The 18,655-nt window shown below is 37.7% G+C and overlaps 1 protein-coding gene across 3 annotated transcripts; it reads left to right on the top strand.

The window, feature by feature from the left end:
- Positions 1–303: 303 nt before the first annotated feature.
- nr1h3 (nuclear receptor subfamily 1, group H, member 3) lies at positions 304–17,942 on the top strand. 3 transcript variants are annotated; one of them, XM_056265432.1, is made up of 11 exons: positions 304–437; positions 3,426–3,575; positions 7,620–7,702; positions 10,426–10,587; positions 10,873–11,139; positions 11,566–11,768; positions 14,387–14,566; positions 14,800–14,899; positions 15,995–16,108; positions 16,593–16,687; positions 17,540–17,942. In XM_056265432.1, the coding sequence occupies exons 3-11, from the start codon at positions 7,660–7,662 to the stop codon at positions 17,684–17,686; spliced, it is 1,311 nt and encodes a 436-aa protein (XP_056121407.1). In that variant the 5' UTR covers positions 304–437; positions 3,426–3,575; positions 7,620–7,659; the 3' UTR covers positions 17,687–17,942. The 3 variants fall into 3 exon arrangements, with proteins under 3 accessions (XP_056121407.1, XP_056121405.1, XP_056121406.1); XM_056265430.1 differs by having other exon boundaries at positions 10,384–10,587; XM_056265431.1 differs by having other exon boundaries at positions 321–437; positions 3,430–3,575; positions 10,384–10,587.
- Positions 17,943–18,655: the final 713 nt, after the last annotated feature.

Raw genomic sequence — 18,655 nt, 5'->3', positions numbered from 1 at the left:
CAGCAATGACAATAATAATTTTATTAAAGTGAAAGTAATTCGTATTAAAAGAAAGTAAGTAAGGCTGTTCACGACTGTCTTCAGTACATTCATGCGTACATTGTTTTTGACTGGGTAGGTTTTTTATTCTTTTAATTCTCAATTTTCCACAATTATTTATTATTTTAAATTATATATATAATTATTTTAAAAAACGGATTATTAAACATATTTATAATACCGCTTCGTCACCAATATCTGTCAAAGTGATGGCGTTGTCATTAGGGCACTTTTATTTTGAAGGCACAATACAATAACAGTGATTGTGATTGTATGTAGCCATCTTAGAGCTCTCCCTCTCTCCACGGCCTACCTAACTTAGGCGTTTCTCTCTTCACATCGGCAGTGTAAAGTTCACCGTGTAGGATTAAAGACCTTGTCATCAGCAGCAAAGCGAGGTATTACTAGAAATTGAGCGTTATTCTCATGTGACCACGTCATCTCTTGAGAAAGTTACATGAGTGTTTACGCGGTAACGTTACAAGGGCTGTGTAATGAGGTATAAATGTTAGCTCCTGTAAGTTAGCTGTCATGATGGGAGACATCTGTCAGTGCTTCATATAACGCTTATAAACACCCCGGATCAAACGACAGTTGTCCAACTCACTTACCGTAAGGTTGTCAGTTTTAATCTGTCAGTGTTTAGAAGGTAGGTTAGTTGCTGGGATTGTTGAATTTATTACACGGGGGTTGTTTTAAGGTGCAAAGGATAACAGGGTGTTTTGGCTAGCTGATGAGTGCTACCAATAACACTGCTGTTCAATATAGTTTTATAATTCGTGATCTGCCCTGTTGATGATGTCCTGAGTGGATTAGAGGCTAATCCTCAGAGTTACAGTATTTGGGGTGAAGTACAGACTAAACGTACTCCGAATTGAATCCTTCACAGAAATGTGTGTGAAAGAATAGTTATGAAGTTATCTGGAGCTGTTTATTCAACTCAAATTTGACAGGTCGAGTGAGCTAAAAGATGTGCTTAATATAATAAGTATGACAGCCGTGTGACTGTTTTTTATAATTATTTTTTTAATTTATTTGTTCTCACTCGCGAATCGAAACGTAGTTGTGTGCCTTTCGCTTGCAGCGGTGAGAGGTTGGGAAATTCAGAAGAATGTGTGCGATTGATTCCAGGATCGCTCTCATCGGGTTTCTCTCTTTAGTTGAGTAGGGAGCGAGAAATGGAAAACACGGAGTTGCGCCTCGGAATGGGATTGCAGAACGCTTTGAGGCGAGGCCGAGGAGTGGCTTTGGTTCCAGACCGGCTTTTAGTTTTTGTTAGTTATTCCAATTAGCTCGATGATTGATTCTTTTTGCAACGAACACATAACTGTTATAAAAACAATAATCATGTTTGCAGCTATGGTTTGCAGTTGTTTTGGTATTCTTAAAATCGACATGAAATGAAAATTCATCCTATCTAATTTTCTAAGTGCATGTTATAGATCTTATTTGTGAACGATTCATCCATGTCGATGTCTCTTTTCTTTTTTCCCTTTTACTGTCTATATTTTTTCCACCTCGTGATTTTGAATTAATCAAAATATTGTAACTGGACCTTTTGGTGGAAATGACAGACTTCTCTCTGGTGATGTATGCCGGATTTCTCCAATCATTTAGTCCGCTTAAACCCCGCCCCTGCAAGCTTGTGTTCAGTTTTTTCCCACTTTCGATAGCAACATCCACTTCTCAAAATCCAACTAACAATTAATGCATAGAACCAAGTCCCCACCTTACCTTTTTTTTCTCTCGAAAATCCATTACACTCAAATGTACATCACAATATAGAAGAAAAGATCTGTTACTTCATACTTTGTATGAAAAGGTGGGTGAGTTTTGTGGGCATTTTCATTGAAAGACCACTTTTTAATTTAGCAATAGGCGTAATCTGTTTCAGGGTGGAAACCAGCCTACGCATCTTCTGTTTTTTCGGCAATTTGGTTAATTTTAGATTGTAAGAAGTAGTTCTGCGTTGAGAGTCTAACCCAACAGTACTTTTAGACTAAATCGAATGCTTCCATTTCGCATTATGAATCTGCATCCTATGTATAGTAGGGGTTTCTTCCTCTTAATTCTCATGACAAATTTAGAGGAAGCTTGTACAGAATTGGAAAAAAAACACTTCCTGAAATAAGCTGAATCTAAACTTTAACCTATTTTCGGGCTTGAAACTTCTAGGCAGCATTTTGCGAAAAACACAACTTGCACAGGCAAGAGCAAATTAAATATTTCTTCTGAAATGAAGTGATCTGAATGATGGCCTGTTATTCTTGTTTCAGTTGTTCATTGTCACTGTTATCCAGCTATCATATCTGCCAGCAGATGATCTGACTCTTGATCTGGCAGATGTAGAGCACACTGGTTTACAGGACAAAGGTTACAGCCCACTGATAAGTACAGAACATTGGACATTGAAAGAAGCCTTCCATTGGTTTACATCAGGTCATTTTCAATGTGATTTTAATGTTTAATTCAAATTAGAGCTACACAATTCATTGAACCCTTGAACAAAGGGGATTTAAGACAATGACAGGATTCTTTCTCCATTTTACAACGGATCCATTGTCTTTCATTATCATGCAGTTTATGAATTAAAAATGTGTTTCTTTAGAAGTACAACTTACTTTCCAGCTTGTATATTAGAAATGGTTCTTCAGAAAGTGCATTATTGTTCATTATTTTGGGCTGCTAAGATTTTCTAACTTATGGTTTACAGTTGCAGTTGCCATTTTATTTGTTTTAAATTCTAGGTTTCGTACGACTGGTGACATAACCTGGACTTTGGTCTGTTCCTGGTTTAGGTGTAACAGTGGAATGACACGACATCAGGGTCGTATCCCGGTTGACATTATTCTGACTGTTGAAGCACAAACATTTTATGACGTCTAGTGGCGGGACTCCTATACTGCTTATTTTTAATAAAAAAAAAACATAAATCATATCCAGGCTTTGTAGAAGGTTGTGGTTTGAGTGCCCTGACTGGTTTCTATAATTGCCGTCCTTTAATTTTAAGTGTTTCCACTGAGATGTTATTTATGCATCTGTTCAGTGACTCCATATCTTTCTGAATTAAATTCCAAGATGTGGTTTGGGAGACGCTTACAAAAGGTGGAGGTTTGAGCTCAGGCCTCTGTGGGGATTTCACAGCCATGTGAATGACTGCTAGTAACCTCTCATGTGCCCTCTTGCTCTCTTTTTCTCCCTCGTTTTTCCTTCTCTCACTCTCTTACTCACTCATTCACCTTCTCTTCGGTCATTCTATCCATTGGCTTGTTTTCTCTCTTGATTTCTCGTTTTTATCTAATCCTTCCGAACAGCTCCGCTTTGGAGCTATACAACCGCCAAAACAGAAGTCACTCTAGTTTTTCCTCTCTTTGTTTTTCTGTCAGTCAGAAACCTGTGACACTGAAGTGAAGAGTCTATTATAGGAGAGAAATTTCCTCTGATGGCATCCAGACTATTGGAGAGAAAAAACGTGATGTGCTGTTAGTGATGCAGAGAACAACATGGATAGACAATAACAAATCATCATTCTAGGGGTAAGTGGGGCTCTCACTCACATTAACATGCTTCAGCGCCCATACACACACTCTACATGTATCAATACATTTTGAGTGTTTTTATTGGATGCTGAAAAGATTTGACCTTTTTTTTGTTCACTTTACCTTAATGTTCAAATCTACTTCTTGTATTTTTAATTGTGTCATGCTAACGTTCCAGATGTTTGCATGTGTAAACTTTTTGTGTAACAGCCTAATTCATGAATTATTTAACTAATCTTATTGGTATATCAGCATAAAAATTCACCAGAATAAAATTCTTGGTGATTTTCATGTTATGGCCAGCAGGGACGTGCACAGGGGGGTTGCTCAGGTTGCCCGGGCAACTGCCCATATGCCCTTCTCGACTCACGTTGCCCTTCCGAGAAAAAAAAAAAAAAATTTTTTTCGCAAAGCCTCATTCTCTTCCATTCGGGCACTGAAAGTGAAAGTCAGTAGGGGAAGGGCAAACTCTGTTTACGTGGCTGCGCGTTGCACGCGACCGAATCATACTACAAATCATGCGTAGTTGCCCAGTTACCATACGTACCATCAGAACGATCAGAACTGACCGACGAGCAAGAAGCACAACTGAATGTACGGGAAGCCAAAAGGTTAAAAAAGGATTGTATTTTTTCCCGAAATCTAAGCGTTTTTTTTTAGAAGCGAGTTTTCCCCATCTGTCAATTCAATCCAGATTATTTCTTTTCAAATTTAAAAAAAAATAAAAAATAAAAAAATGATAATAATTAAAAAAAACTATAAACAATAATATGAGGAACTCTTTTTCTCATGTGTATTTTGGTGACATTTAATATATTACATTTTGTATAGCCTACTGTTTACAAAGTTGTATATAATAAACCTGTCGCCCTTTTTTCAGGTCAGAGCAACTGCCCCTAAAAATTCCTGTGCACGTCCCTGATGGCCAGTATTATAAATCTATTAAAATTGAAGATAAATTAAAACATACTAAAAACTAAAATATATAGTTTGTATGCTACAACTGAATTTAGGAATACTGTTTGATTTAGGAAAAAAGTGATCGTAATAATAGAGTAGGTGTGTAATGATACCCTCATGTCATGATTCGATACAAATCGCAATACGGAACTCACAATACGATACTATCTTGATATTTTAAACCAAAATAAATGAGAGGTTTTTATTATTAATATTACTTTATTATTATCAAAATAATAATATTATCAGAACCCACAAATATCCCCACATGGCATTTATTATACATTACATTCAACATTATATATAGTAGTTTAATGTAGTGATGTCACTGAAACTCCCTAAACTTTCATTTTTCTCTTGCAGCACTCGTGCTTTCAATTCAGACAAGACAAGCTGCGCGCACACACACACAGACTCTTTCGGCGCTCGCTATGTCCCGCCTCTTCCTCTATTAATGCACTATATAAGAATAAACCATCTAAAATGCTTTGAATAATCATACTACTAAAACTAAATGTGATATAGTGACCTATATGCGCTCCGGCGCATCCGCTTTAGATGATAAATGCAATAAATCACAGTTCTAATCGCAAGAAAGCATGCAGGGAACTACACTGCGACCAAAATGGTCGCATATGCGACCTTTTGAAATGCCATTGCGACCCTAATTTTTAATGGGTCGCAAATGTATCACCGTTTGATTATTTTTGTACCTACCTAATGTTTTAGGCAATATGCTATGATTTACTATGAGCATTTATTAAAACAGAAATGTGTATTTTAAGAATACGTTTTATAACGCGCTCTGAGCATTCAACACATCAAGTTGGCTTCGCGGATTCGCGCTTGTTTAACTGAGAGAACGAACAGAGAGAGTGAAAGCCCCAGTCGCGCGCGCGCTCTCTCTCCCTCCCTTGCTCATAATAATGAATTGAGTTGACTGAATATCTTTGAGAATACACGATGGTAAAAGGTCGGAAGACCGAAGTTTTTTTTTTTTCTGAACTACCACTGGTTGTGAATTGTGCTAAAATAACGTTGCCTCATCTTCTCTGAAAAGCTTTCCACACATTCAGATGGCATAAACCACTCTTTCAATAAACAAAACAAAAAATCTATCTGGTGATGAAATGTTTTCTGTGTTGAGACAAATCTTGTGCGATGTCCTAAACTGCCTGGATAATCACACAACGTGTGCCGTGGTCCGTTAATGACACGTCCGATTCGCGAACTGACTCCTTTGAACCGATTCACTTTAATGAATGGTTAAAATAACAACTGATCTGTCCAACACTGAACTCAAGAGTCATTCTAGAATGATTCATTCTTTCCAAGTAGAGCTATTCAAGTCATCTGGTGAAATTGTTTTTATATCGCAATATATATCGCAGAAAAATCAAATATCGCAATGTCATTTTTTTTACCAATATCGTGCAGCCCTACTGTAAATTCTGTGGGCCTTCAATTGCAGGACTGTCCCAATTTTTGTAACTGCGTCAAAACAATTCAAACACGAATCATTGAAGCTTCACAATGACATATTATATTTATTTTACTTTTCCTTAAGAGTTCAGAAGTCTCCCCATCTGTGCCAACCATAGCATGGTGAAATCCAAAAGAAATTAATTTAGCACTTTATTGTGTAGGCTACTGTATTTTCTATTGCAGTAAATCTATCCCAATCATTTTTAAAGAAAACAAGAAGGCATGTGTTTCAAAAGATGGAGAGTAAAATAAAAAGCACATCTGTATGCAATACAGTTTCACTATTGGTCATTATTATCCAGAGCGGCTTACTATATAAATAATTTGTGCGACCAAATCATGTTTTGCGCTAGTAACTGAAAAAGCTAGTAGCGCAAGTGCCACCAGTGGAAAATGTTAGTGTAGTTCCCTGGCATGTCAAGATGATACCCTAGACTCTAGTTAGACAGTGGATTTTAATGAATAGTTGGGTATTTTATGAAAAGTTGTTTGTGTTTGGTCCGAAACTCTGTTTACTGCATATCTTTTTCAATATAATTTTAGGAGGGTCTGGAATACATTTGGCCTGTCAGTTAACAACATTGTCATTTAAAGAATTCCTTCTTTTTTTTCCCTCCTTTTTTTTCTAGTAGTATGTTATTTTTGTGAGTCATGGTTCTTTTCTTTTTTTGCTGATAAGGTCATTTTGTAGAATTGAATCAGCATTTTTTTTGCTGTATTCTTAAGGCATGGTCACATTTACTCTTGCACAACAAAGTTTCACAGGCAAAGTAGGCAGGACCCGCGTGTGGTTGTGAACTGCCCATACAGAGGTCACTGCCAGATCAAGTAACTTACTATTTGGTTAGTGCTGCGGTTTTTGCATCACCGAACTTTAACTGATGCGAAATTCGCTTTAAATGTGAAATGTATCCACCATTGGAAGTCCATCAGGAAAATTCCTTTAGGTCAATTTTATGTCATGTCAGGGTTAATGTGATCGAGCCTTTATCCAAAGCATTCGTCCCCAAATCAGATGTCCATCTCATTTCCTAAAACTCTCAAAACAACACCCATGAGTCTTGCATTTTTTTGCACTTTCAATTCCTATTCTCAAGTAGGCAGTTCATACATGCATGCTTAGTTGGCAGAAACATGCACTCAATTTAATTAATATTTCTCAATTTTTCTTCTTTTTTGCATTGCACAGTTTAGCTTAAGAAAAAATTCCCAGGATGTGAAAGGGTGACTGTGTAGTTTTTGTGAGATTTTCATACAGAAGTGTGACTACTTAAGGAACTGTACTGAGAGTCATTAGTATAGATCAGCATTGCGTGCGTTTATTGTCAGTGAGAGTTGGCAGACCTCTGCTGCCCATAGTATGTGACTGGCTTGTGTGTGTGTGTGTGTGTGTGTGTGTCATTGTTGCTTTGATTCTCCTTTTGATTTGAACACACACTGCTGCTTGCTGTTCTACTCTGTAGGTGGTTTTGATTTAGTATTGAACTGTATATTCAAAGTTAGTGTTAGTTTGAGGCAGTTCTTGTGACTGAATATTACAAACAGAATCGTTGACACAAACAGGCAGTTTTTCAAGACTTTCATTGTGCTCTGCAGGTGCAGTGCTGGTTCGTTATGACAAGTGGCTGTGTGGAAGATGTCCACCCTTTCTACGACTGATATCACTGATGTTGGTCATGGTAAGACTCTTGTTTTTCTTTCACTAGAGTTCACATACAAAGGGTAGATAAAAATCAGAAGCTGTCAGAACATAGTTGAACACTTTAGTCACACTTATAAATGTATGAATGTCATTGCGTTTGATAATAAAATATCAAACCAAGTGGCGTTTATTTAAAAAAAAAATAACACAAGCTTATTTTAAGCAAGGTTTTGTGAACTTTCACCAGTTAAAGGGATACTCCACTTTTTTTGGAAATAGGCTCATTTTACAACTCCCCCAGAGTTAAACTGTTGAGTTTTACCGTTTTTGAATCCATTCAGCCGATCTCCGGTTCTGACGGTACCACTTTTAGCATAGCTTAGCATACATCATTGAAGTGGACAAGACCATTAGCATTTCTCATTAAAAAATGACCAAAGTGTTTCGATATTTTTCCTATTTAAAACTTGACTCTTCTGTAGTTACATCGTGCACTAAGACCGACGGAAAATGTAAAGTTGCGATTTTCTAGGCTGATATGGCTAGGAACTATACTCTCATTCCTGCGTAATAATCAAGAAACGTCACTGCCGTACCATGAGTGCAGCAGGCGTAATGATATGACGCAGCGCCTGAAAATAGTTCCGTTGTGTTGACGGAAGGTGGCCTATTTTCAGGCGCTGCGTCATATCATTACGCCTGCTGCACTCATGGTACGGCAGTGACGTTTCTTGATTATTACGCAGGAATGAGAGTATAGTTCCTAGCCATATCAGCCTAGAAAATCGCAACTTTACATTTTCCGTCGGTCTTAGTGCACGATGTAACTACAGAAGAGTCAAGTTTTAAATAGGAAAAATATCGAAACACTTTGGTCATTTTTTAATGAGAAATGCTAATGGTCTTGTCCACTTCAATGATGTATGCTAAGCTATGCTAAAAGTGGTACCGCCAGAACCGGAGATCGGCTGAATGGATTCAAAAACGGTAAAACTCAACAGTTTAACTCTGGGGGAGTTGTAAATTGAGCCTATTTCCAAAAAAAGTGGAGTCTCCCTTTAAAAGTAATTGTGTGGAATCAGAAATGGAACTTCTCTTTGTTTCGCCAGATCTCTTCTCTCTTCTCTCTAATGCATGTTTTTTATTGTTAATAACAAAATATCAAACCAAGTGATGCTAGATATTGTGTTAGTGCCATCATTTACTCACTTATGTTATTCCAAAACGGTATGACTTTCCTCTGTAGAAACTAAAAGAAGATGGGGGGGGGGGGGGTATTTTTATTTTGTTCGTCATCAGTACAGCGGAAGTCAGTGGTAACCAAAACTGTTTGCCCAAACTGGGAGTTTACAGTTGAATTTATGTAGTTGCATTTCAAGTGTTTTTGTTGTTCTTGTTGTTGTTTTGCATGATTAATATGCAAACGTGTGATTTATTTGTGTTAATATGTTTTTATATAGAGGTGTGGGTAACTAATATAATTCTTTTTTTTTCTACTCATGGGCATTCTTGGCTTTTTTATTATTTGCAAAACTTAAATTTCAACAAAAAATAAAACATTAGAAAAAGAATAAGTGGGGGAATGCAGAGGGAAAAATAAAATTAATTTGATTATTTTTCTATAATGCGAAATGTTTTTTTATTGGTGGAACTTTTTTAGGTGATGATAATAGTAAACGTAAATCTGAAACAAATACTTTTTGGATTTAAATTTAAGGTATCTTGCCTTGTGAATGTGGTATTTACCCATCATGCAAATTAAGTTTGAAATAAGAAAACACAAGAAATAAGAATGCTAAAATTTGCAGCCAAAAATGTTTGGTGTAAGAACAGAAAAAAAGAGAGAGATTCTTCCTCCTTTTGGCAGAAGGAGCCCAGTGGTAAAAACGCTTAAATTAAATTGACCTAAATAGTTAATGCACGGTTAATAATGATGAATGATTTTTAAATTTGGCTTCTTTCGTTTTATTATTTAAAAATTTGTTGGGCACTGTCCATACTTTCCGAAAATTAACATATGGGTAGAGTGCTAACCATCTGCCATTCATTTAATGTGATGAAATTTTACGTTAATTGATGCATTCTTGACCTAGGTTTGTAATACATAAAAATAGGTTATATCAATGTGTTATATTAAAGGGATAGTTCACACGAAAAAGAAAGTTCTCAAGTTGTTCCAAACCTGTATGAGTTTATTTCTTCTGTTGAACACAAAAGAAGATATTTTGAGGAATATGGATAACCAAACAGTTGTGGGGCACCATTGACTTCCATGAAAAAACACAATTCTATGGAAGTCAATGGCTACCGTCAACTGTCTGGTTACCAACATTGTTCAAAATATCTTCCTTTGTGTTCAGCAGAACAAAGACATTTATACAGGTTTGGAACAACTTAAGGGTGAGTAAATGATGACAGAATTTAAATTTTTGGGCGAACTATCCCTTGTATGCATGTTGTTGGTTGTGTGGTGTGTTATAGTCACAGTGATTTGTCATCCATTAGAACTACAGAAGTATAAAACCAATATATTTTCAAATCTAGTTGGATTCTTGCTTCAATGACTAGTCTTAAGAACTCCCTGTAAAATAATATCAGTGTGAAAAACACAGCATGTTACATGACCAAAAGTCATCCGTATGCAGCGCTATATTAAAAAATATCTAAAGAAAGAAAATCAAGTTGTTCTCACTAATTGGATACCTGGTTGATCATCAGACCCAGCCCTAAAAGAAATGTGTGTTGTCGGCATGTATACAGGGGACTCACTGTGCTGTGCCAGTGAAGAGGGCCCTTCAGCACTGACAGCAGAAGTGAAACAGGAGACTCTCAGTCAAACGGCCCCATACAGCACCTCACACAATGAGCTCATGGAGCCCAGCGACATCAAGATGTACCCCTCAGACGACACCCCTCCACCAGGTGAGGTTGAACAACTGGAGGATACATCTGGACTCATGTCATAGATAATATACTACACATTGCTTATAGTGCTTAAAATGATTCAGATAATGCAGAGTTGAACTTTACCTGTTACATAATGTGGGACATTTACTCATGAATGAACATGCATGTCAGTATGTGTATACAGTATGCGTGGATGAACAAGTAAATAATAATGCGTTAGTTAGTTAGTTAATTTATTTGTGTATGTTGCTTTTGCAAAGCTCATACGTTAGTGTCTCTGTCCTGTGTGTGTTTGTGCAGGGGGTCAGCCAGCGAAGAGAAAGAAGGGCCCTGCTCCCAAGATGTTGGGGAATGAGGTGTGTAGCGTATGTGGAGACAAAGCATCTGGCTTTCATTATAATGTGCTGAGCTGTGAGGGCTGTAAAGGTTTCTTCAGACGCAGCGTGATCAAAGGAGCTCAGTACAACTGCAAGAACTCCGGCCGTTGCGAGATGGACATGTACATGCGCCGCAAGTGTCAGCAGTGCCGTCTGCGCAAGTGCAGGGAGGCGGGCATGCTGGAGCAATGTGAGTGACGCTCTTTAACCATCAACATCTACACTGCCATTCAAAAGTTTGGGGTTGGTCTGATTATCAAATGTTTTTGAAAGAAGTCTCTTATGCTCATCAAGGCTTCATTTATTTGATAAATGTAATAAATTTGTAACTTTAGAAATGTCTTTACTGTCACTTTTGATCAATTTAATGCATCCTTGCTGAATACAAATATTCATTTATTTTTATTAAACGATCAAATTTTTGAATGGCAGTGTACCTTTCTTTTTCACCCATGTCTGGCTTTTTTCATTAAGCATGGAAGTCTCAGGTAGTCCATGCAGCTGTCGTCAAATCTCTTATCTTATCTATTAAGATATGTCCATGTGACATTGTGATCATGTGCTGCTTGTTTTGCTTATCATTCTGTTAGCAGCTTTATCTCTCTGTCTCTTATAGGTGTGCTGTCAGAAGAGCAGATCCGACTGAAGAAGATGAAAAAACAGGAAGAAGAGACGGCACGTACCTCTACAGTGGCAACACCCAGCCCTGCCCCTGAGATGCCACCTCTGGCTCCTGAACAGCAGGAGATGATCGAAAAGCTGGTGTCCATGCAGAAGCAGTGCAACAAACGCTCTTTTCTTGATCGGCCCAAAGTCACTGTAAGTGCATTTATGTATTACTGAAATCGTACCAATCTGTTTTTTGTGAAGTCGGACTAACAGACCTAGATTATACAACTGGAGCTTTGCTTTGTCACAGGTTTATCAAACTACACACACACCCTTATAGAAACACTCACCTGGAGGGCAAAACAAGTCTCCGCTGCCTGCCAGTTATTTTTTACAGGTTTGTACTAATGTACAAATACAGTGATATTAAAACATCGAATTCAGTATACAACTTACTGATGATGCATTCTATATACAGGTGAACACAAGTGCCCAATATGAACGCAACATGTTTTGGGCCAGATTTACTAACAGCTTGCAGCACAAACCCTCTTTTGGCATAAAAAAAACTACTGTCAGGATTTAAAATCCTGAGCGAAAGTGAAAAAGGGAAAAATTAGTGCTGAAAAAGTGCGGACGGTTATTTTGCGGCTGAGGATATTGCATATGCATTTGTGGGAGTTTCCCTTTCAGACGCAAAATTTATGGGAGGGGAGAGTATTTAAAGGTCCACTGAAGTGCCTGCGCAGCTTTGTATGATGCGTTGATGTAACTTCCACTGAAACCGGAAGCTAAGGCAGGACATATTGAATGGCTCCTCCCTCTTTTCAAATAGCCAATAGCGTTTAGTTTACCTCACAGACTGCAAGTCGTACTTGACAGCACCATGGAAGCGAATCCGAGCGCTGATAAGTTGGATTCAATGGGCTCTATGCACGGCGGTATTTCCGGTGAAGGTCTAAGGATGCTGGATTACTTCCGCCGATCGTAGAGTCCAATGCTATACCGAGAATTTAAATTGGTTTTTATACTCTATTGCTATATTAAAGAAACGTTAGTCACAAAAACAGACAAAACAGACACCCCTCATTTTGTTTATGCTTCTTTGTTTATTATATTAAATAAACATAACTATATATAAAATTACATCTAAACGTATTAAAGTTTCGTTTCAAAGTCGAGAGGACAGTAAATTTTGAAGACTCTGCCATAATCCCGTTTTCCTCGGTTTTCCTCCGCTTTAAATCTCCCCAACCGGAAACGCAAGAGCATCCTTGCGTCAAACGCGGAAGTTATGCGTGCATATAGCCCATAGTAGAGGTGTGAATAAATTCTAGCCATTTCATTCTTAACCAACGTACAGTTGGAAAAATAGAATAAAACTTGAGCGTTTGAGCAACCGAACACACATCTCCAACTCATGTTGCTCCGTGATGTGTCAACGGTCGCTTTGGCCAGGTGGTGTTTATAGCAGAGTTGCGGGACGCTTTAGATTCTAGAGAGCATTTGATTGGACAGAAGATGTGATGAGAAGCTAAAGTCTGCAGTGATGTCTTAAAAATCTGAGATCCGTTTTAGCGGAAGTGAGAGACTGTACGTTTTGAATGCTTATATCTCCTAAATGCGAATTTTGTCATTGTTTTGAAACACCAGCTTATTCATAGCCTTAAGGCTAACATATTCATACTAAAAGCTAAAAAACTTGGTTTGATTGCAGGGGGCCTTTAAATACTAAGGTTTGCTCTCATCAATTTACCCCCCAAAAAAGGATGTCTAATGGTGCGTTCACGTGCTATGGAAAATATGATATTTTCCACTTGTGAACTGGTATTTACCAGTGTGTTGCGTTCAAGTGCTTTTGTTGTCGTAATGTGGTAAAAAGATGGAGATCCAGACCTGTTATTTAGCTAAAACTATTTGAGATTGCTTAAGTCATCTGCTACAGCAAGAAAATGCTTTATCAAAACTCAAACGTAAATAATATATGCTGTATATTTTCTAGATCATGAACAGTACATATTTTTACCATTCACAACTCTTGCGTTGCTCTCCGCCATTTTGAAAAGGTCAAAGGTAATCTCATCTCGGCAACTCGTGCATCAAAATATTCTACGAGTTGCCCAGTGGAAAATACCACATGAGGGGGTGTTCATGTGCATTTTCCATGTCGGCTTTTGGTATTTACCATAATTACCATAGCACGTGAACGCACCATTAAACCTGACGCTAATTTGCGCTGCTCTTGGTAGATTGCGTTGGTCATTATGGAAATGATTTGGCTGCGTCTGTGTTTCTATAATTTGCGTGTGATCTAGAACCTTCCACTCCCATCGGCGCTATTGGAATTGCACTCGCATGCTAATGCTCTAACTAACCACTATAAAGAAAATGCTTAATGTGGCTTAATGCATTAAGACAGTGATATGCGAGGACCAAATTCACCATACCCCTTATTAATTAAATATTATCTATAGGCAAGCAGATGAAGCCAGAAAAAACGAAAAATATATTTTTTAAAGGCTTAACGTGCAATTTAGGGCGTTACATTAATTTTCACATCTGCTTGCGTGTATTTAACATGCATCATCAATAAGGTGTATATTGATTTTGATCTTTTAATATCAATGTCTTGATACATTAGAGTACTGCCTGTGCTTCAGTTCTATCAGTGTTTTGCCTTCCAGGTCTCCGTACCAGTCATGTGACTGAAAACTATGCTTCGAAAGACGTGTTTAATCCTTCAAATATCCAATCACGCATTGTGGCATCTTTCTGAATCTCTGATGCATTGATCCTAAATGTTTACATCAAGATTTGTTGTTTTTCAGCCATGGCCACAGAATCAAGACCCATTAAACCGAGAGGTTCGACAACAGCGGTTTGCTCATTTCACTGAGCTGGCCATCATGTCTGTGCAGGAGATTGTAGACTTTGCTAAACAGCTGCCTGGCTTCCTGGAGCTCACCCGAGAGGACCAGATCGCCTTGCTGAAGACCTCAACTATTGAGGTTAGTATGACTGACCCTTAACACACATTGTTTTCAGTCATGTTCTGTTACTGTTTTTGTGTGCACAGATGGATCACTCTTGTTTGGCAGACTTGTTTCTGCTGTTGTTTTGTAACGGGAAGTACTTTCGAAAAAAAATGCCACCCGGTGTAAAATTTTGTTTCTCATGAAAAACCAAGCGCAGCCTCTACTGCTTGTTTGACATACCTGCTAAACTTTCTTTTCTCCTGTAGATCATGCTGCTAGAGACTTCCAGACGTTATAACCCAGCAATAGACAGCATCACCTTCCTCAAAGACTTCAGCTACAATAAAGAGGATTTCGCCAAAGCAGGTACTGTTTGAAATGTTGTTGTATTGGGTGCTCTATTTAAACCTGCCTGATGGATAAAATAAAGAAGAATATTATTTGTTAACATTTGGCAACTACAACTAACGATGAAAACTACTCATAAAGCATTTATTACTTTTAGTTTAATGTTAATTTCACCTAAATTCAATAATAATTTGGTAATAGATTTTTAAAGACCACCTGTAGTGAAAATTGCCCCTGTTTCCTTCCGTCACATACATGTAACCAATCCTGTCAAAGTGTGGGGCGGGGCTTTTCTGCAGTGAGCACAAGAACACCTTTAACAAGGGACAGAAAAATCATGTACATTTGGCAATCTAGCGAGTGAATTGTGATGTATATTACGATGTTATGATGAACTATATGCCTTTCTCCACTGACGTTCTATGATGTTCAAAGCGTTTGTAAGGATACTGATTGTTAGAAGGCAGCTGTCTGACTCTGAGATGGCGAGCAGAAACATGGTTTGTATAACATTAGCAACACATTATTAGCTGTTTGATAACGTAGTCAAGCCAATGGCTAATCATATCAATTACCATTATGTGTCAGACGTTGTAGAGAGCAATACATAAAACGCATTACCATTCTGATGCATCGATTTGTAGACAACTGTATATAATTCGGGCTTCCTTTTCTTTTTCTGAATCAGTTTCTGGTTCAAACATATATGGCTGAATTAAACCACATTGTGCAGTGTTTCCAGCCTGTTCCATTGTTGACTCCTCATATAAATGGAGGATCAGACGTCATTCTCTAGAGAACTCTTCTACCGGATTGCTACATGCTGTGAGACTGGAGCATGGATCCGCTGTTTGGATACTTTATAGCTCCGTTTAATTTGTTTGTTTTAATCTTCCTGGGAGTCTGAGCTTGTAAGTCAACACTGCTCAATAAAGGATTCTTAGTTTGAGACATCACTGTTTTAACCGGACAAAGCTGCAAGCAGTTTAACCCATCCGAACCAGAATAGAAGAGTTTCTACTTCACAAGTTTTTTTTCTAGTATGGTTTAATTTGAGACCTGTTTTTGTTGTTCATGCCCTGAAATGATCTGTCCTCTCTGACTCGTCTGCAGGGCTGCAGGTTGAGTTCATCAACCCCATCTTTGAGTTTTCAAAAGGCATGAATGACCTCCACCTGGATGAGGCAGAGTACGCTTTGCTCATCGCTATCAACATTTTCTCAGCAGGTCAGTTTGACACACAAAACCAACATTATATTGTTTGTCTCCTGGTGAGTTAGTAATGGCCTAAAAAAATTTATTGGGCCTATTCTTATAAAGAAAAATATCAGTATGTCCCATTTTCATGGGTGAAAGGTTTAAAAAAGCAACAAAATTAGTACAATGGGTTTTATAGACCTCAAATTATAGAAGAATATTTATGTACTGTTTTCTTATGGAGTGCTAATAATGGAGCCTATTTTGGGTTTAATAAAATTGTATGATTAGAGATAAACATTAGCTCAGTTTTGAAAGGGGAAGGCATTTTAATCATCCGTTAGATACTAGTTAGATTGAGATTGCCGTCTGGTGTGCTGTTGTTTTATTTTTAGAGCTTTTAATGATTCAGCCTACAGTACACCCCGAAGCAATTTCTCACAAAATTAATGAAATGCAGCATTATTCACTTGCGTCAATCACACTGTGTTTGTGTGTGTGTGGGGGGGGTCAGACCGACCGAACGTGCAGGATCATGAGTTAGTGGAAAGACTACAGCAGCCATATGTGGACGCCCTGCACTCCTACATCAGAATAAAACGACCCAATGTGAGTATGATTTACATCTTTTAAAATACCTGTTATATTTTAAAATGTCATTTATTCCTGTAATGCAAAGCTGAATTTTTAGCAGTCATTACTCCAGTCTTCAGTGTCACATGATCCTTCAGAAATCATTGTAAAAGGCTGATTTGCTTCTCAAGAAATATTTATTATTATTATCATCAATGATAAAAACCATTGTCCTGCGTATAATTTTTGTGGAAACCCGTAATACGTTTTTTCTAGATTATTTAACGAATAGAATGTTTAATAGAACAGCATTTATTTGAAATAGAAATCTTTTGTAACATTATGAATGTTTTTACTGTCACTTTTGATCAATTTTATGAATCTTCCCTGAATAAAATGAATGATTTCTTTAAAATAGAAATTTTTTACTGACCCCAACAGAACAGTAATGTATCGAGATTAGTTTATAGGGTAGTAGAGGACCACTATATAGTTTGTCTGTTGTGTCCTTTTACGTCCAGTAGGTGGCACTGGTGATTCCACACTTGCATCAATAACATACAATAACAATTGACTATATCCAGTGTTATTTTAGTATTATTTAAATACTATTATAGTATGTTAATATTTTTAATTAGCTTTATTTTATGTTTTCAGTTTATTATTTATTTTGCATTGTTCTTGTAATTTTTATTTCATTTTTAGTCATTTTAATGCTTCAACTTAAACTTGTTTTTCATCTAATATTAGTTATATTTTATTTGAGCTTTATTTGAATTAACGCAAATATTTTTAATAGTTTTAGCAATAAAAACACTGTATAACCGGTGAGGTTTTGCTATTACTATGTATTCCTAATCATCCACTACTCTTTAATTACCACCAAAGGATCATCTGATGTTTCCCCGAATGCTGATGAAGCTGGTCAGCCTCCGCACACTGAGCAGCGTCCACTCAGAGCAAGTCTTTGCTCTGCGCCTCCAAGACAAGAAACTCCCGCCTCTACTTTCTGAAATTTGGGACGTGCATGAGTGAGCCAGACCTCCCCCTTCAGGACAGAATGAGCTATTGTCAGGGAAACCTGGGTGGGCAAGAGTCGTCTACAGACCGAACACATGGTCCTTAAGGGCTGAAATGTCTCCCAGAGTCACGAGGAGCCTGGTTTTATCATTCTCTTCCTTGACTTCTATATTTTGGACCCAGTGGTCAGTGAGCTGCTTCCTTTGAATGTGCTTTTGATAGACTGTATGGCCAGAAGTAGCTCAGGGACCGATCAAAACAGGTAGTCGGATGGTTTTTTGACCATCTTTTGAGCTTGGGGTTCCGGATGGGTTTGGATTCAGAGACTTGCTCGCTAGAGTGAGCGATGTTTTTTGTTTTCACGTTGTTGTTGTTGTTAATACTAAATGTTTCTAGTACCAAAAGCTTTGAGCAGGTTTTTGGCAATGGTTTCTACTCTATAATTCACAGAAGAGGTTGTCTCTAAGGTTGTTCATTACAGAAATGTTTATTTACAGTGTTTTGTGGTTCCACTCTGGCTGATTGTTTGGCTGACAGCATTCTGCTATTTTGAATTTGCATAGATCACTCACAGAATTAAGGAAGTCTTCTGTTAGTACAGGCTAATTTGATCATTTTTATTACATGATGTTTGGCATGCATTTAGTCTTTTAAAATGCAATGCTGTTAACACCCAAAGGTTTTTATAACAAAAATCAATCAGTGCTTTACCAGTGCCGGCCACATTGATTCAGACCCCATGTTACACTGATCCAGCATATCACAACGTTCACGAGGAATTCTGTTTTCTGCTGGTTGGAATATTCAGAAAAAAAAAACTAACAAGCCAAATGGCCTAATTTTATGAGGTCGAATGTACTGCCCAATGTTTCGGGAGTGGTTGAAAGTGCTTATCAGTGTAGAATATGGTTGACAGGGATCGGTAAGAGTCACTGTATCCGAATCAGTGTGCTGCTCAACTCACAGCGACTACTGAGATACATA

This window comes from Rhinichthys klamathensis, unplaced genomic scaffold (assembly GCF_029890125.1).
Source record: "Rhinichthys klamathensis goyatoka isolate OS25496 unplaced genomic scaffold, OSU_Roscu_1.1 h1tg000232l_1, whole genome shotgun sequence".
NCBI classification, from domain to species: Eukaryota; Metazoa; Chordata; class Actinopteri; order Cypriniformes; family Leuciscidae; genus Rhinichthys; species Rhinichthys klamathensis.
Note: the sequence above shows the minus strand (reverse complement) of the source record. Positions and strands in the feature narration are given on the sequence as shown.